The 20123-nt window shown below is 42.9% G+C and overlaps 1 protein-coding gene across 1 annotated transcript; it reads left to right on the top strand.

The window, feature by feature from the left end:
• The first annotated feature begins 502 nt into the window (after window positions 1-502).
• LOC142585463 (uncharacterized) lies at window positions 503-20063 on the top strand. Its single transcript, XM_075696240.1, has 7 exons — window positions 503-733; window positions 792-878; window positions 976-1262; window positions 1915-2061; window positions 5730-5950; window positions 10309-10438; window positions 15367-20063. The coding sequence occupies exons 1-7, from the start codon at window positions 682-684 to the stop codon at window positions 15526-15528; spliced, it is 1086 nt and encodes a 361-aa protein (XP_075552355.1). The 5' UTR covers window positions 503-681; the 3' UTR covers window positions 15529-20063.
• The last annotated feature ends 60 nt before the right edge of the window (window positions 20064-20123 follow it).

Raw genomic sequence — 20123 nt, 5'->3', positions numbered from 1 at the left:
GGCTCTTTCTCAACCAAAAAAGAAAATACTCTCTTTCACAGTTTGCATTACTTGCGCTGGTGCGGTTCTCTCAGGAAAAAAGTTCGACCACGAAGGCTTTAATTTAATAGCGATCACAGTTCCCACAAATGTGTTACCCGACGAGTCTCATGAATCGGGAATCCGTTTCTACTTTTTATTTGTTACTTTCACTACAAACATCACCCAGATAATCGAAAATACTGCCATCCACCTGCTCCATGCATAATTTGTGCAGTCCATACCGTAACAGGGACAACAGGGAGCAGAGGAACAAACTGCTTTGATTTACGTAATACATCCAAAATAAAACAAACAAGAAATGCTTTCAGCCGTTTAGTTAAGTTGTATTTGTGATAAGCTGGTAGTTTAGTGTGAGAAGCATTTTAATTTTTCGAAAATCGCTTCTTTTTTTTACGTGCCGAAACCGAAACTTTTTCAAGCGTCATGCGCATTTTCGTCGTTGAGAGGCGCTAGATGTCTTTCTCGTGCGTCGCTTTTTTGCGAGTTTTGAACATCTGTCGCTGCCTCTGCGCGCGATGTATTATATTTCGTGTATCAGGTGGGAGCTTCTGATGAACGCTTTTGTTGTACGCAAGTGAGCACAGACCGTCGTCAGCACCTCTTGTAAATCTCCCAGAAGTCTTTTGTATAGGGCTTCCGATGCCGTTACAGATCAAAGAGACCGCTAGCCTTCACGGCACGAAAGGCGATGGTAAGGCATGTTTATGTTGTGGCTTGACCGAAACTTATCGTAAACTTGTAATTTACAGCAGTGATAAATTCACTCGCCAAGCTATTGGAAAAAGTCCACCGCCTTGAGGCGAAGAAGCGCGCGGCTCACGGCTGTCCTTCTTCAGGCAGGTGTCATGTTTTTTTTCTCTCCGTAACGTTTAAAAATTTTCCACCCTTGTCGCTTATCCTGCTTTCGCATTTCCTATCTTCGTGTATATATAGAGCTCGGAGAGCACATCGCGCTGGTGGAAGCCCAGTGTGCCTTGCTTGAGGAGCAACTGCGGTACGCGCGACAAGTTCTGGTTTTCTCCACTAAACCGAGGAGTACTCCCGACGCATTTCCGGAAGGCGCGTTTACCAAGTCCCCCAGCTACGACAACGACGATGTGTTTGACGAGCCAGAAGACGCCGGCGCCCCTGTGTCCGAGCAGCGACCTGCAGCCCAAAAGTCGGCCCCAGAGATGAACACAGAAGGCAGGAAAAGGACGTCGAGAAAAACGACTCCAAAGGTGCGGCAGGTTCACTTGTACTAGGCTGCGTGTTCACGTCAGGGTACCCACAGCCACGAGAGTGGTTAATGTCGGTGACAGTGCAATAAATGGTGTGCCGCCACATTTAAGCATTATGGTTTAAGATCTTGCGTAATGCACGTTTGTATCGCTTTTAGTGCTTCAGTGATGCTTTGCAGTAAAGCTCTGTTTAGCAGCAGAGCTCTCTGACCTCGTTTATCTACAAAGGTCCATTCCGTTTGTTTCCCTTTCCTTGGGCAAATGTGCACCTTTCTTATCTGCTGTTGCAGAACCATATACATATGTAGCAAAGTGCGTGGCCAATAAAGAGCAGAGCAGTGAGCTTATCGAAATGTGCTGAGCACCTGGTGATCAAGCTTTAAAGCTGCTCATTTGCAAGTCTCGCTGATGGCTTCAAGCTGCTTTGTACACTGGTGATTGTGTTCAAATCGGACATTTTTATTTTGCATGACCATCATAGTGAGGAATACGTTTTGTTTGCAAAATGTGCCTTACCAGAATGAATGAGCATGTTTTTAGACATACGCAAGGATTACTCTTATTCTCTATAAACACTATTTGTAAAGTACTGCCTGGCGCAAGTGTATAACAGTGTATTAATGTGTTCATTACTTTTTATGCCTCGCCTTAGGTGCCTGAAGCTGCAGTGCCTGGGAAGCACTCGAGCCAGGCTCGTCGAGCAAGGTCAACATCTGCTGTTCCACACACTGTTCGTTTTCCTGACCAAGTTTACCAGTGCAGACTCAATGTTGGAGATGTGCCATTTATCCTCAGCAAAGTAAGTGCACTTCTTTAAATATGGTTAGTGTCTTAGTACTTAGCCAATCACAGCCATTGAATTCTTTGAACATGCAGATGGTCACTCAGCGCTGTTGAACAGCAATGGCTTATACTACCTTAGGGTAGCAAGGATATATCAGGACAGAAAGCTGCGGTGATAATGCTAGTGCAATGGGTGATCGCTTTCTTCAGTCTTCTTGTTTATGGAATCTTATATGATGTTAACCAGTGTTATGTGCTACACGACAGATTGCCGCAATGGAATAGGCGAGAGCTTGCGCATGTGCTCTAAACTAATGCCTCCGTATCAGTGATTTGCCAGGCTAGCATCTTGGGATTTGGGGAACATTGTTGAAAGTGGATTGGCCTGTAGAAAGGTTGACTGGGTGCGCTTTGTTCATGAATGTCTGCACGTTTCTTGATTTCAGTGCTTTTTATTAAAGAGTCCACGAAGCTTGGGCACTGGACATGCAATGAAAATATAGATGGACAATTCAAATGAAAGCTTTTGTGCCTGTCTTCTCAGAGGAGGGACTCTCACTGCCAGCAGAGATGACGTCGCACACTTCCCACTTTCAGCACACAGATTACCAGTAGTAATGCAGATGGCCTGTTTAGCAGCAGAGAGAATCTTTCATTTATCTGTGAAGGTCCACTCAGGGGCGGATCCAGGTGCCTACTACACGTCTGTAACCAAATGGTCATGGTTAGTTCAAATTCGCATCCATCAGTGCCTCTTTCATCGACACCTTGCAGGCAACCATGTGACCAGCTTGAAAACGATTTGACACCGCTTGGCACGGTCACACCTTGTAACAGAACTGAAACCTGTAAGGAGATATAAAAGGGAGGTACAAATCACACTTAACCTCCTCACTATTGAAAGAAATGCAGGCAAGCAAACAAACATTTCCAACATTTCCTTTGAAATGGATTCAGAAGTGCAGAGAAAGAAACAGTGAGAAAATTTTCATTTTCAAACTATACAAATGAGTGCCCACCGACATGGACATTAGTTGGATGTGTGGTAAAAATGAAAGAAACAATTTTACCCTTGCAGGCATAAAAAAACATTGCATTTCATGCACAAAACTCTCGAATTTGCTTTGCAATCTTTGTTCCTGCATCATATTGTATTTTCAATTTCACAAAATTCTGGGAAGTGCTCAAAACTATTTTCTTGTGTCGCCATGAGGCAGCTAGGCTGGTCTGGTCTCTGGAGCTGCTGGTCTAATTTTGTACTTATATTTCCTGGCACTATTTTGATTTGGGTTATGTCTGGTTAATGTTTCGGCTACATCTTGCTTGAAAGACAGGAGAGACCATACCTCTTTTAGCTGTAGGTGCAAAGCCGTTTTGTCACGACAGTATTCAACCTACGCGTTGCAGTCAGCAATGTCAAGAAAATGTGGGAGCATCCTAATGGCCCATTTCCTAGAGTTGACCTTCGTCCTAGCACATGAAATACACCTTTCGGTGAGGTCCACTCCCCTCATCAATTGATTATATTCTGATACACTTCCTGGGTGTGGTACTAATTTTTTTTTTTCATTTCATCCTTCAACCAGCACTTGCATGAAGACATAGGGTCTATTCCGACAGCACTGGAAGAGTAATTTATGCCTTTATCTTTCCATTTGACCAGATACACATTTATGTTCCTAGGCTCCAGGGAGGTCAGTTCTCCATGGCTTACTTTGCTGTTCATTGGGAAGGTTTACAGCAGCGCCCTCAGTACAGTTCGGATTTACTCTTCCATGCACAAACTTTTTCTCGTGAAGTAAGCAATTAGAAATCTCCAATGCGGTAAGATATCGATTCGTGAAAATATGCGACTGCTGCACAGTGTCTCCACAAGCTCTATTAGCACTGCTCTGTCTAGGCCACTGGCTTTCATGTCATCAGCGAGGACTGTACATTTTAGTGTATATAAATAAAAAAAATCAAGCACTAACCCATCTGAGGAGGTTGAAACAATATCCATGAGATAACGTGCTGCAAAACATGGAAAAAGACACACCAAGTCAACACACCCACAACTTGTGCCCACAAATGGGGCACCGAGTGCTCTATGTTCACAACTGCCTACAAATGTGGACAGGATTTGAACACGTATGATAAATGCCAATTTTGGCTTTCAGTGTGGTGGAATTTTGTTAAGTGATTCAAAAAGAAGAGTGGCATAAATTTTACCCGCTGTATTCCATGTACAAGAAATGTTATTTGCAAGAATTGGAAAAGCTTGTGCATTGGTCGCCATGCATTGCATTAGTTGGTTGCCGCCAATTTGTTTGTTTTATATCAGCCGCTGAAGGCCACTTGTGCTGCCCTCTTTTGAAGCATGAGTAAAGCATACTCTTTGCGATAAAAGGCGCGAGTTTAAATGATGCTGAATGGTTTCGAGATCTATTGATACTGAAAGGTGACTCATACGAGTACAGATTCCTAACGTAGCAGTGCAGAGTAAGGGAGCACATGTCTCTGAATAAAGGAGGGAGAAGGGAAGGCTCCCTCCTTGCTGCCACGCTGATGGCCTCGCTTGTATGAACAACCTTCTGCTCTCTGAAGGGGCAAAATGGGAGGTGGGGAGGAAGTGATTAGCTTGCTTCCACAAAGGCGGCAGTTGCGTTAGCCAGTTTCGTGCCCAACAAAAAGTAGGAGTGAGGGGTGCTTTGCTTGCCGCAGACAGAAATGGTTGCCTCTGTGGCTTAAAAAATTTCACGTGCTGAAAAATTGCAGTCAAGGGAGGTGGAAGGGGTGGGGTGTGTATTAGTTAGTGGCTTTGGGGAGGGGGAGGACCCCCTCCCTGAGATCCTCCACAGGGTCCACTGATGGCTTTGGTTGTTTCCGCTGTATTTACTTGGCAGTATGCGTAAAACTGCTTCCAAAAATGCTATGCACAGCAAGAAGAAAGGATGCAAAAACAGGAAAGCAGGAGGTAGGTTTGTGGTGTAAATTTGATGGCCCTTCAGCTCTGGTATGAGAGTAGGCAAGCAAGCAATGTTGCCTGTGTGCACTGGTTCAGGTAGTGGAAGAGAGCTGGGGTGAGAATAGCTTAGCTCCTTGCATCATCATGTTGCAGCATTGCATTTGCTCATATTGCGGTTATTGCTAAACCCTTTTTAAAAAATCCTGTAGTAGTATGCTCCCTGAAACAGTATAATGTAAAGGTTGTTTGCTTGATTATATTCCTTTCTCATTATCTACAATTTACGGCTCATAGAGCCAATGATAGCATGGGTGGAACAGCACATGGATCACTGACAAAGTTGAAGTATGAAACTGAATACCATCGGAATAGAATCATTACATTATCTCGACCATGGATGGCATTTCACAACGTCTAGTAAACAAACACGATTTATAGCAGGGCCTGGTGAGGGGCCCTCTAAAGATTTGCATGTTTCATGTTTGAGACTAAACTGTGGCAAGTACATAGCTGTACAATTGAAATGTGCTGAGGAGAACAAGTCTTACGTAGAACATCACTGTTGCACACAGCTGCCATAGGCCAAGGAGCAGGTGTCTCTTGAACCGGGAAAATAATCATAGAGTTCAGCCTATTGCCAGAACACGTGCACTTTTGTTGCATAAAAATCAAACTATGAAATTTTTCATAACAGTGCCAGTCAAGCAATGTACTGCATTACTTTTGCCTTGTTTCAGAGCACTTCAGCGAGTCATTCACTCCCTGCGAATCTTCAGAACCTCGTGTCTCTCCTGAAGAAGGCCAAGCCACAGAGTGTGGGGCAGGACTTTGCAGATGGCACACATCGAAATGTTTGTGTTGTAGGGAAAGCGGGCTTGCCCAGGAGCAACAGTGAGATTGACTTGCGTGCGGCATCTCAACCTGATGCTGCTAGCAGAGACCTTGTGCAACTAATGCAGTGAGTTTGCTTCTTTTTCACTTGAGCTATTAAGGAATGTCCAGAAATTTTTGAACTTGGAAAAAAAAAAAAAAGGCTTTATCGGAGTTCTTAAAATTTTTTCTAAATTGACCAGAGGAATAATATGTAAAGGACACACAGATACACAAATAGTCCCACACATTCTGGAAGAGATATCAGGTAGCGGTGTGTGCTGTTGCGAGGTGTACTCTGATAATGCGACATATGGTGCTCTGTGTTAGGATCTTCCATAATGTTGTTGCATAGAAAGCGTCAAGGGAAAGGCTTCGTACAAGTAAGTGCATGCAAGGTTGTGTCACAGTCATCTTCACCACTACAGTAGACTTCTTCATCAAAGGCAATAACTGTTTTGTAACAATGTTTTTGCATACCTTTAGCACATTGGGCACCCCATGCCCCCTTCCCCTCCTCCCTTTACCATTCTGGACACGGACCCACTTACAGGCTGTAAAGTTCCTACTATGTACTGTCAAACCTTGATATAACAAACAAAGATATAACAAATTGATGAAGGCTAAAATGAAAGTAAATCTAAGATTTCTTTCGCCGATATCAGTGTGTAACGAGTATATGCTTATAACGAAGATATTTTTGTGTCGGATGCAACTAGATTCGACTGTATTACTACTACTACTACTACTACTACTACTACTACTACTACTACTACTACTACTACTACTACTACTACTACTACTACTACCCCTACTAGTGCTACTGCTACCACTGCTACTACTACTTGTAACGACGACTATTACCATCATACTAGGTTGGCACAGTAAGTAGATGGTCACTCATGCTCACTCACCAGTTGTTTTTTCAGGCTATTTTCAATATTGATAGAACAGCGGCACAAATTGTGTTAAAGCGGTCATTTGCACCATCCTGCTTCAAAACGGCATATTAGCAGAACATTGCGCCAAGCCTGCGCCGCATATGGAGCATTAGAACAAAAGTCTCCTTCAGTTGATAATACTTCGGTAGTAGAAATGAAACCTAAAGCATGCCGCTGTCGTCATGATCATCCTGAAAGGCAACAGAGTGCCCATAGCCATGGCATAGCTGATCGCGTTACATTATCATTAGCTGATTTTGCACTTTTGTTTCATTTCTCTTCTGCTGATGTTTCAAGCTACTGCCATTGTACGAGCTTTCTGTATGTGCCATTTGTGCTGCCGTTCGATATTCCTTGTACTAGCATGGCCTGAAGCTTGCGCAAGGAGGATGTCAGATCATAAAGAAGCCTCAGATAATGCCTGGCCACACATTATTTAGGATAGTTCTTGGTTGTGCCGCTTCAAAATTATCTTGCAATGCATGTTCGAAACTTCCGACGTAAAATTTGCTTATGAGGGGGGACCTTCCTTGCAACCTTGCATGATCGCAAAAGCAGATTCCATGGTTTAAATTTAAGCAGCTTTCACATGTACCATGGTGCAGTTATGTAGGAGAGCTAGTGTACATTAGAGGAAACCTGTGTTGTAGAGAAGTCGAAGGCGGCAGCTCACAATAACTTCAGTTTAGTCGTGCATGTCCTGTGTTATGGTCTTGTTGACATGCCCTAGTTCTGCAAACTTTTTTTTCTTGCTGTCTTGGAGTGCGCCGAATGCGCAATGGCTGTTGCAAGTCTAAATGGTAGAAATGGCTTTATACCGTTATAAATCCACAGGCAACATCAGTGTATCAATAATGAATGAGACTAGTAGTTAGGTAGCATTTTGTGCTTGAATGCCTCATTGATGCGCATAAAGCTGGCTGTGCTATACTGTTTGACTATATCAGTTAAAATTCAGACTACCTGGTACATAGATGTGTGTTGGATGCTGCAAAAAACTGCTTGTCGCTGTGCCAGATCAGATTTTTGGCTGCACCAAGGCCTGTGCTAAAAGGGGAAATGGCTGTTCCACCACTGACTCAGTGGCACTCACGTTTGCTCACTCCTCGGCACTCACTCATGTGCCTACTCGTGCCCACACGTACTCGCCACCGCTCACTTACGTCCATGTTCACTTTCATCTGCACTTACTGACACCCACTAATGCTCATATTCATGTTCACTCGCATACATCAGCACTCGCTCGCGTTCATACTCAAGCCTACTCTCACTCGCCGACAGTCTGTCACATCCATACTCACGTCCACTCAAAGTCAATGTCACCGACTTTCATTTTCATACTGACATCCACTAAGGTTCACTGAAACTCATTCCCATTCCTACTGAAGTCCACGCACCCATTTCACCACTCACTCGCACTTCATCTTATGTCTGCATGATCACTATGGAACAAGTATGAGTCATTGTAGTCATGTGCGAGAATGCCAACCTATGACTACTAGTACCACAACTACTAGCAATGAACAAACCTGTCCAACAAAACCCATTGTTGCAGGTGTCCTTGGCAAGCGTAATTTCTGGAAATACCAAATGAAATGTGTTGTCAGGTGCACCATTAGCCCCTAAGGTAACACAGTATAAACGAGAAGTCCTTTCTCAGCCTATGCGCCTTTGAAATGCATTCTCCCATGATAATTCTCAGTGGATGCAGTGCATAATGGCCGTTAGCAGGATTTTGTTCAATCTATAAACATGTGGAGGCACTAGGGATTGGAGATTAACTTGTTTATTCCATTAACAATTAATCACTCATCATTTTAACCTTTAATTGATTAATTGATTTCGATGCAAGGTATTTCATAGATTGATCGGTTAATCAAAATTTTAGGAGGGCACTTTTAGAATGCTTGAAACACAGTTATGTACTTTTGTAGGGCCCTATTTTAATGTTTGAGAACAGAAACCAAGTTTGAAACACAAGTGTATAAAAATTTGATCTTTAACTTGTTAAATGCTACAGAACTATTAATAATTAAACACTAAGGAACTATTACACCAGAGGCTACATACAGTAGGCAGTAGTGGCTTTAAAAAAAAACAATATATATTTTATAAAACGGCACTTTGTGCAGGATTAAATAAGATACATGGCACTAGTGAATCCCTCTACAGTACAGTTAAACAAGATGTAAGAAAAATGGCAAACGTGAAAGGTGAAGTCCAACTGAAATATGAAAGAAATCGCATTATGTGCAGGGGAAAAGAAAATTACCGGTTAAGGATTGTAAACCACACGGTCTTTTCTACAGAGCGAAGGAATTCCAATTGGCTGGGATGTTTGGGTAAAACCGACACCTTCTTTGTAGGCCGCACAACCAGCATGCGAGAATAGATGTTCGGACGCCATAGATTTGCTGGAATCGACATGCACTTCATTGCTATGTCAAATACATGCTCCAAACTGGCATGCGTGCTGTGCCGCGTGTTTAGTGGACTGGGAGTGGCACGACGACGAACTGGGTCGCTGTAGTATGCCTTGAACTGTGAGGGCATTTCAAGCCTCCGGCTTCTGTCGGCGGGGTGGTGTGTGGGGGAACAGAGGGGAAGCACTCAGCTCGACATCTCTCGGAAAAGTAGTCGGCAGTAGCTCAAGCACAGCCGCACAGTCACTGCTCGTGCGCCGCCATTACAGTACAATTTCAATGAGCATGTGAGGAACTGAAAAGATCCTGCAACCAGTGGTACTGCTTTTGTAAGAGGCATTCTGTCTGTGCATTGACAGTGCCATGCCGCAGGGTTAGGATTTGGAGAGTACCCCTGGGCATAGACTTACTACAAAAATTACTAGAGGAAAATCTATCACTGCAAATAATTTAGCTACCATGGGAACAATAGTTATAACCTGGGTTGGCTTATCTTCATGCTTGTTGCTTCAAACATTCTTGTGGCATTATTCATTGCGTTTTATCGTCCTAATTTCCAAGCAATCATATTTTTCTTTTCACATTCATAGTCACTGCAAGTTGTTGTATATATAACACAATATTTTGTTGAAAATTATCAATTTGCAGTCACAAATTCATTTGAATCTGGAAGGGCAATGCATAGCCAAATACATGTACTGCCCATTATGTTCCCATGCTGACCAAACTGCCACACTTGCAGTTCCTGTAGGCACCAGCACCAGAGTTGCCTCTAGAACATCTTATTTTGTAAACTCTATTAACTCTTGAAAAATAACGTCCGGCCGTGTTATGGCCCTCTAGCAATTCCAAGTTTTCTCTGCCCTATATTTTTATTCGCGGCCATTGATGAATGTTTGGGGACAATAGCTTACCATCAGAAGTAGCAGAGTTGTGAAGGTAACTAGCTCTCTCAACTTGTGGCCTCACTGTTGTTACTGTTGTGTGAGCACATTGTCTTCAAATGGTGATTGCATTGCACACATAAGGTGTTCACTGTGTTGCCTACCTTTGTTTCTGATTGCTGCTTTTGGTTCTTGCAGCCAAGGGGAGCAGCTGTTGAAGCAGTTGAATCAGGCCCAAATGCCTGGCACGCGACACTCTCTAAAGTGCCAGTGCCGGCGGCTAATCAGCCGCATTCAGGCCAGAATGGCAGACATTGGAAAACCAGAGGTATGTCGAGCATCACTGGACACATTTTGCTTTGTTCTCTTTAATGTTAGTGATGGTGTTTATATAAGTGAAAGTGTTACTGGTAGGGCTATAAACAAAAGTTCCTTGTACTATTTGTATGCGACCAGAATTCGAATGCTGGCAGAGCATTAAATGTAGAGCCCTACATAGCTGGATCAAATCACTGAGAGTTAGGAATGATTCATATGTTGTTCGTTAATTCGAGTTAATCAAACAACTATGAAAAGTTTGATTGGCTCACTGTGGCTCTGATGCTGTGTAAAACTGCTTAATTCAATTGTCCAAGGATTCCATGGTCACAGCCTTTGTTCTGGCATGATTCTATGTCATGCTACTGAAATTTTTGACCTCACGAGTCTCAGCAGCGTATAGTGAATTAGATTTGAGTCATTTGTTAATTAATCGACAAGCAAAGAACTTTTATTGTGCTTCATATATTGCCTCAGTCATGACTCCACCTTTTTCATTACACAAAACATTGTGTCTGTGCCTTCTTCATAAAGCCTGCCATGATGATCTACATATGTACAGTAGAACCTTGTTGATACAATCCTGCTTCATAAGATTTCCTGGCACCAATGTTCGCTATTGAGAACACAAAAATGACCCACTACAGTTAAGCATCCTTCTTGCCAGTTCATATGTTCCCAGAAGATACGCCAAACTGCTATCATAACATACATTTTCCGGTCGCTAGATCTCGTGTAAACAAGAAAAGGCGTGAGGCACGTGGGATTGAGAACAGCAGTCGCCCGCTGCAGCAGCGGTGCTGTCTGTTTCTTATTATGGTACCAGCAAATTTCATCCCGGATTGTCACACTCAGCTGTTGCCACCAACCCTACTGCGATAAGCCTCTTCAGCTATCTGTTTCACAGCGTGTGGAGCTTAGTGACATTGAAAGTGTACTGCACGCTTTTAATAGGCGGTAACGCGAACACACTGCCGTTACTTGCTGCAGGCGGCGTGAAGTGACCGTCGTGTTTCACTCTTGTGGCATCGCAGGCATTGTATTCCGGTGCTGTCCACTAGCCTATTTCGTTTCGGTGTCCCGTTGCCATCTTAAAACACTACACAATAGGAAAGTGACAATCTGCGTCTCGGGTTACTCGGGCACCACCAGTTTGACGCATGTTGGCGTCTCACACCACCTAAAACGATTTGCACCGGGTGGGTATGTCAAAACTTCCAGCCAAACTGCTCCGCTAGAAGAAGCTGCTCGCCCAGGTCAAATTCAAGGAGCGCAAACGTAAGCTTGCCAAAGCCGGAAAAATGAAGGAGTGCCTCTCGCCACTTGGGACCCCACCAGCTCGGCACGCGTCAGCGTCTCACAATGTTTCCCATTACGTAGGTGTCAACAACAGTTAAAACTGCCAAATTTTCTTGTAACATTGGGTCGTACATTTACGCGGTTAGTACATATGTTGTTGTTTTTTCTCTCATTGCTTTTTTTGCAAAATGTACGGATGAGGTTGGTCTGTGCAAGTTGCCTTCGGACTTGTATATCACTCAGTAGTGATCATTGCCACCAAGTTTGCAGCCCAGTGATAAAGTGCACGCTTGGTGTGCACTCCACTCTGTAGAAGTGCTAGAACTATGTACACATTGTTGTTTCGCCACAGTATTCGACAGTGGAACCCACATTATGCACAAACAAAGTATGAAGCAATTGATTATTTTTCAGGGTAATTACTGCTACCTCTGCCTATGTGGCTCAGACTACTGAGAATCTGCAAGGTCTGCTGTCTAAACCTAGCTTAGTTTACCGTATGTACTCGAATCTAACACACACTTTTTTTCCGATATAACGGTTCCAAAAATTACATGCGCATTAGAATCGAGTACGACCCTAAATCTGCGTTACCATATCGCCATCGGCATTTCAAAATGGCCACCTCATACGTGCTTGAAGTCTAGCTGCCGTAGCTTCCTCCATGTGCTGCAGTAGGTGTGCTTAAACAGTGCTTCCTTTTGCTTAGGTTAGTGTACCGTCCATCTTCCCGTTTTCTGCGTTTGCTCTATCAGCATGGAAGTGCCACCTGCAAAGACATGCCGAGTTCATCACGATATGCCGCAATTAAAAGGAAAGCGATCACATGTGTGGAGACAGACAGAAATTGGGCTGCATCACGGGCGTTTGGAGTTCCCGAAACTTGCGTGCAGGACTGGCGCAAACAGGAGAGGCGTTCTGAACCAGCGGCTGCTACGTACAGCGTGGCTGCGTGGCCCGTATCTTGAAAGCAATCTGCGGTGGAGACAAGAGTCTACGTATCTAGGCGCGCTGCGCCATGTTGTCGTCGCTTAGTTCGCGTTGAAGCGAGAGGTCGCACAAAGGTCAATTCCCCCGCTCTTGCTACCGCACTTCCTCGCTCCAGTGTTTTGATAATTATCACGGTCATTGAGTGAGACGTATTCATGTTTGCTTGTGTGTGCGTGACACTATGCTTGCTAATTTAGGTAGTAAGCGAATGTTTGAAATTTTATATGGCCGATAAAACTACCGTATTTACTCGCATAATGATCGCACCTTCTTATTAAAAAGAATTGATGCAAATTCAGGGGTGCGATCATTACGCCGGTTAAGTTTCCCACAAAAAGAAACATTTTGTTTTTTCATCCCGCATTTGCTGCGGGATGACAAGCAGGTGGCTGCCGCTGCCTGTGCGGGCCACCAAAACAAAAATGGCGGCCGGCGGAGCAAGCCGAATGCACTGAACGCGATTATTTTTCTTCTCATGAGTACATTACGCGCATTGAAACAGTTTCTTCCGTATCAGTAACGAATAATATAGTTAATATCTGCAAGTTTGCGACAATAACGTAGCTATGTCCACTTTGAGGGGACAGAAACAGAGATGGGCACGCTTAGCTGCCAGTGACATAGAAACACATGGCTGGCATGCTGTGGAAACTGCGGCACATGTCCTCACTGCTATCCTAATACGGCACGTTTCTGCTAAGGGTGGGCGAATATCTTAGCTGCGTTACAAGCATATGAATAGGGTATACTTCTAACATATCAGTGTAAATGTGGCCACTATCGTTGCCACTCATGATTTGTTGCGTGCCCATGAGTGCAGACGAGAAGAATCGAAAGGCGCCCTTTATGTTGTTGTTGTTGACCAATACCATTATGAAGCCTACAAATAATAAAGCCGAGGCAAGTTTGGTTGTAGCTTTTCATTTTTTCATGGAAGTGCAGAAAGTGATAAAAGGAATGAAATGGGGCTTCTGCTTAAGAATGTTGGTTGCGTGCAGACTGCGTGGTATGCCTTCAAGAATCGTTCACGTAAGATTTGACAAATGGTAAGCGCGATCATCATTAGCTAGTCTTGGCACACGACATATCGCTGCAACAAGTTCATTACACGGGAAAGAAAAAAATCTAATTTTGACGAGAAAGTTCAGGGGTGCGATCATTACGAAAGTGTGATCATTATGCAAGTAAATACAGTACTATCCTTACTTTTCGTATAGCTGTCTACTAATTTGCTGTCGTAATCGATGCTTCGCCTTTTAGACGAAACTGCGACTTGTTTTTATTTATCGCAACTTTACTGCATTGGGAGTAAATCTTTGTTTTTTCCAAATGAGAGAATGTTGTATTTCTGTTTGAAAGAATGAGCTGCACAGTACTCTAAAGGACTTTTCCATGTTTAGTTCAGGGCAAACGGTTGCGTGTTACAATCGAGAGCATTTTTTCCCCCCGTTTATTTTGGTCGCGCAAAATGGGTGAATGTTGCAATCGAGGGTGCATTAGAATCAAGTAAATGTGGTAAGTCTTTAATGTTAACACACCTGCCACCCAATAATACTTTTACATGTGAGTAGGGTGTGTTGAGAAACCCCCAAAATAGGGTCTGTTGTTGCTGAAAGAATATGAAAGTTATTCATAAAAAAAAAAACTAATTACAAAGTTCCCAATAAATAAACATGTGCTAATGATGTAGGATCCCATGCAATATGTGCTGTCCTACCGAAATAACCCATAAGGTTCCTTGTGATCATATGGGATTATTTTATATACAGCATATGGGGCTTGCATGGACCTCTTTTATGTATTGGGGAGTGCTCTTAGCTTAGCATTTCAGGTCTCATTCTATGCCCCCGTGTTTCCTCTCATTACTGTCCCACTCATGGCTTTAAAGGGACACAAAGTGTCCCCTTAAAGAATGTTAAGCTAGGCTGTATTCATATAACATTTCTAGAATGCCAATAAGCTCACTCTCGTCCCGAGTAAAAGCTGTTTACATTAGGAAACACGGAAATGGGTGCCGAAACCACTCTGAAGTTTCTGCGCCAGCTTCACATGGCATCATAAATTTTGACAGCATTTCCTTGTGTTTTCTTGGGTAACTGTTTGTCAATAAAGAAAGCTTACATTGCATTTTGAACAAAACCAACACGAAGCCTAGAAAGTTTTGGAAACTTTCTCTACCGTAACGTTGCCCAAGTACGAGAAAATACAGTTTACTTCCTTTAAACGGAACTTTAAGGGACAAGGGAAATTGGTTCCATTTATCAGGAGTTCCATTTGCAAAGAGACAAAGCTGAACACAATTCCACGAATACAAAACGAACCAACCACGAGGATGGTGTTCTGTTTAAGAGGCAGTTCTGTTTAAGCGATTTTCATTTATCGAGATTCCACTGTATACTGTGAAATTTGTGACATGACACCAATGTACCGGCGTTACGGCTCGATTGTGAAATTCAAAAATGGGAAGCTGGGCCCTCATTTTGTGCCTTAGTGATAAACTTTGTGTGCCATGGGCATGAAAATAGTTTTGAAAGGGTACCTTAACTGTCTCAACTGATTTCGTGTTGTTCATTGCAGTTTAAGAAACTGAAATTTTTTTTCTGTTTAGCTATATAACCTGCATTACTCATGCTTTGATTTTTTTTACAGACTGGTTTCTCAAATAGCACGGGAGCGAAGTTGACACACAAAAGAAAGGGCACTGTAAAGCCAAGGTCGGCTTCTACATCCTCTCACAATGGCGATGCTTTCAATCGCGTTTTTATGCGAGAGTTGAGGAGGATTCAGAGCCACCTTGAAGAACAGATATGAACTGCATCTGAGACAAAAACCACGAAACCATACCTTTTGACAGCGATTCTCTGATCTCACATTCAGAGCTTGTAGTTTGTGCCATTGCTTTTGTATATTTGTAGGCTTGTACAGGCTTGTCAAATCTGTACATCCATGGTCAAAAGTATGTGAACCAGGGTTTCTGTGAAAAAAAGCATAATTCTTTTGGTGCCTTGGGACTTGAAACTAAAGGCTACAGTTCAGGCTTGGCATTGCAAACATCGTAGTGCATTTGTCAATTTCAGCTCGCCAATCTGACTTGCCAGGAAACTTTCTTTTCACCACGGATATGGTCCACATACTTATGGTCATGGGTGTACATACTGCTGGCCCTGTGATCACTAGTAAGAATGTCACCTGATTTGCCTGGACCTGTCAGAATGCTCTGCTATTGGATGGCGAGTAAATGGTCCACTACTTTTCTAAGTGCCATTTTATCATACTGTTTAGTAACTCGCACTTGTGTGCTGCGCTGTCACCTTCTTTGGTATTTGAAAAGAGCACAGACATGAAAAGATGAGAACGTTGTTTTCTTGCTGGGAATAATAAATATTCTGTTGCTTGTGTAATGCTGTTAATGTAGTTTCCGAGGACATGCCCTATATTTTATTGCACCAAGCTTTCTTCCCGTGTTGTAGTTGTAATTTCTGGAAGTCTTGAGATGGAATGAGATGATGCATGAGTAAATGAGCTTTGTTAGCTGTAGCTTGGGAAAGTTAAAAGGTAATCGTTTGATTACTTGATCATCTAGAAAACAAGGTGGCTTTGCTAGACTTGCAGCCTGTGAAGCCAAAACTGCATTGGAGAAAAATTGTTAACAAAGCTTAGTTATAAACTGCATTGGAAAAAATTGTTAACAAAGCTTAGTTATTGCTCATTGGCAAATTTTGTTAAGTAAATCGCAGTGAATGCTCCCATAGGCAGTGTTCTCGGGAAGAAAGTGGTACTCTACTTCAAATGTCGTGGCTCCCTTATTTCCTTTGGTTGCTTCTTTCCTCATCTGCCTGGAAAGTGTGAGCCTTTTGTGCTGTTATCGATCTCAGTTGACTCTGATTGGCTCAATCAAATGAAATGGAAGTGTTAGGTTGAAACGTGGGTGCATTAATTCCGTTGATGGCATTTTCGCATGTAGTTGGTCAAGTGCAAACACAATATGGGCAGTAGAAATGTTGTGGTGCTGTTGAGCACTTATTGCTACTGTGAAGTGTTATGCTGAACTGTACATCTTGCAAGAGTGATGCTGAGCATGCTCAAGAGTACAGTCTCGGATTGGCTTGTTGTGGGTAGTCTGCACTATTATGGTGCTCTTTGGGGTCATAGAATGGACTTGCCGACATAAAAAAATTTTGTTAGAGCTTTCTTTAGTGTTCTAACATGCCAGAATGAAATGCAAATGGCAAGAAACAAAGTACTGTAGCATTAGTAAATGCCTAATTACTTGAAACTGCAATGTGTGGCAGTACCGTGCATGGGCACTGAAAGCCCTGAGGCTCCCGAACTAAGCATCTGTGAACAGATTGTTCCAGTGTCGCTGACATTGGTGAATGTATGCAGGAAAGTGCAACTTCGTGATAGTTCCGTCATATTTGCATTTCATTCCAGCATGACAGCAAAATGTGTGTGCCATATTTCTGCATGTCACTGGCAGATTTTCTTTCAATGTGAATGCTTTAGTTGACTCTGTGATTAAAAATCTGCAAGTATAAAAGTGCATCCATATGACAGACAGTTCCTTAGACAGCTGTTCTGCAGACAATGATTCTGCAGCTCATCTGGTTGGGAAGAGCATTCACATGACGAATGAGGCGAGCAGAGGTTGCAGCCAGAAAAACTCTACAACTCTAGACCCCACATCATCCACAAATGCTAGTAGCAGAGCCACAGAATACCTTTACTGAGTGGGGCGAGAACCTATTCCAAACAAATTAATGTCAAATTCAATTAAGCTTGAGCGGAAGCTCTTGGAAAGGAAAAAGAACAGTGCTTCGAACCAGATTTGCAGTACATTCTAGGTTACCATATACACCCGAGTAAAGGCCACATTTGTATAGGAGCTGCAACCCCAATCAGGCAGCCCAAAATTTAAAGAATAAAAAAGGTTGAAAAAAATTTGGAGAACAAGACAAAGCATGTGTGCTCTTAAATTTGGAGCACGTGGGGTGTCTGGATGTTGCAGTGAAAAGCTTTAAAGCAGCAGATGGATCGTATGGAGGACGAGTGTACTATACCCAAAGGTGCACTGCAAAATTGAGCCTGCGCAACGGTGACAGCAGCAGTAGTGAAAAACTAGATAGGCGCCAGGTGTGTTGTGTGCATTGGTGAACAAACAAATGCATTATGAAAACAACAGCATTTTGTGTTAAGGTGATAAGAGATCACGAATAGATGGAAAATGGTGCTTGAATGGCCTAACCTGATGCAAGAGCCATACCTCTTCAAAATTGGGGAGGGGGGGGGGAGTATGGCCCTTAGGCGAGTGTATACTATACATCCACCGTGTTTGATGATCAGAATCAGAATGTGGAAAATAGTTCGGCATCTTCCGTCCATGTGAGTTGTGGACGAAAGCAGTTTGCAACATATAGTCACATGGCGCGTCATCTGGCAAGGAAATATCCAGGTTTTTCATGTGTGACATGGGGGGCTTTATAGTGCATGCATTTTAAATTTCTTTATACTGGGTATTTCCACAAAGGCTAAGTAATATAATAGCCGTATTGAACTAAAAGGACAGTTCCTTTAGAGACATGCCATCACTTGTGGCGACACGGGATGACGGATGATACGGGGTAATTAGTTTAACAAAATCCATTAAAGATCTTTAACACCTTTAGTTCAGCGGGCTCATTGCAATTGGGATTGAAGCGAGCTCTCCGTACAAGTCACATCTACTTTTGGATCTAGAAAAATCTGATTATCTACAATACTGTGGCACGACTCATTTCGGCTACCAGAATGCGCGAAACCAAAACTGGGAGGCTGCAGCGAGCACAAAGCTGTGCCTCTTGCGGCGACAGTCTGCTTACGTCACCAGTGGGAAACCAGTGTGCTGTGACAATGAGGACACTTCCGTACGACATTTACAAACAGACATTTCCAGATGCTTGAGTCTTGCATTTTGTTCCAATTTATTATACAAAAATAATCTCAAAATAAAGAAATTCAAATGAAAAAATTCACTAGAACTTGAGATTGACATATTTCGTATGAATAGAGCACCACAATTGCCTAGTAAGAGCATTGCATTTTCCACGCGCTTAAGAATGGAAACCAAACAACCATGACAAACTGCTGCCTTCAAAAGATTCATCTTGTGACAATTCGTAGTAGCTGTCATAGAAATTTTACTTCACTCTGCATTTGTTTAGTTCCTACGGTAAAATAAACTCTTTAAAAACAAGTGTGGCTGAGGTATGTCCTTATATGCAGCTCTCTCTAATGTACAGCATTGTGCCGAATTTTCAAGTGCTTGCGTGAGCTATCTTGCAACAGCTGTGCTCCTCTGACATTTGGGTTACCACATGCATTGTGGCCTTTTCCTTTCTCCCAAGTGAAGTTGACGTGGATTTTCAGATTCAATGTCTGTCATGATTATGGAGCTCATAGGTGTGACATGTACCTCTGTATTTCATGGACAATTCAAATTGGGACAATTTTTCAGGCAACAGCTGTTCTGCATTCAAATGTGTCAGTCAACATGATTAGTGAATGGTGTCCTGTAGCTCCCATATTTGTGCTTTTAAACTTACTTATGCTAGGAGGTGCCTACGGCATGCTGAGAAATCTTGAAAGCGACATGCTTGGATTTATGTTGCATCTGCTAACCACCAGGTGCAGGCATGGTCTACTTGGGTGCTATTTAAAGACTGCTAATAAGAAAGACAATTACCAGCACTGCACCTTTGACAAGATTGCTTCAACAGTATGTACTAATTTAAATCGATTTATTCGTAGTGAAATTTCATTGCAGCTTGCCTTTAAAGTGAGAGCCGCTGTAGCAAAATCTTGAATTCAGGTACTTGATAATGCTCACAGCTGCATCTCTGTGTTTTGACATCACTTACGATTACATTCAGTAACTGGTCTTCCATAAAGCGGCACAAATCTTGCCTGCTGTGACGACTCAGTGGCTACGGCATTCTGCTGCTCAGCATGAAAGTGCGGGTTGAATTCTCGACTGAGGTGAAATACAAAGATGCTCAAGCACTTAGATTTATGTCCACAATAAACATACCCAGGTGGTTGAAATTATTCTGGACCCTCTCCACTACAATGTTTCTCATCGCTGTAGTGTTCTTTTGGGATGTTAATCCCCATTAATCCATCAACCATCAATGTTATCAGTGTTCTGACCACCATACCTAATGGTGGCCTGTTGTGTTTGATGTGTGATTGGATAGACCTGAAATGCTTGTCCTGCCATGTTTGCTGGTCACCTGGAGGGATTCTGAAATAGAGAAGGCAGTGTTTTTTGTTGTTGGTAAAGGGCATAAAAGTGTGTTTGTTTCAGTTGCCATTGTTTGCCATGTTTGTTGGACGACCCGTGCCTTGAACGCCTGCTAATGCAAAGATGT

The sequence above is a fragment of the Dermacentor variabilis genome, chromosome 6 (genome assembly GCF_050947875.1).
Source record: "Dermacentor variabilis isolate Ectoservices chromosome 6, ASM5094787v1, whole genome shotgun sequence".
Taxonomy (NCBI): Eukaryota; Metazoa; Arthropoda; class Arachnida; order Ixodida; family Ixodidae; genus Dermacentor; species Dermacentor variabilis.
Note: the sequence above shows the minus strand (reverse complement) of the source record. Positions and strands in the feature narration are given on the sequence as shown.

Bases quoted from the DNA above. Each gene is read 5' to 3' on its own strand.
- LOC142585463 (XM_075696240.1), top strand. From the start codon at position 682: ATGCCGTTACAGATCAAAGAGACCGCTAGCCTTCACGGCACGAAAGGC. The intron at 734-791 runs GTAAGGCATGTT...TGTAATTTACAG, and splicing joins TCACGGCACGAAAGGCGATG to CAGTGATAAATTCACTCGCC. The intron at 1,263-1,914 runs GTGCGGCAGGTT...GCCTCGCCTTAG, and splicing joins CGAGAAAAACGACTCCAAAG to GTGCCTGAAGCTGCAGTGCC.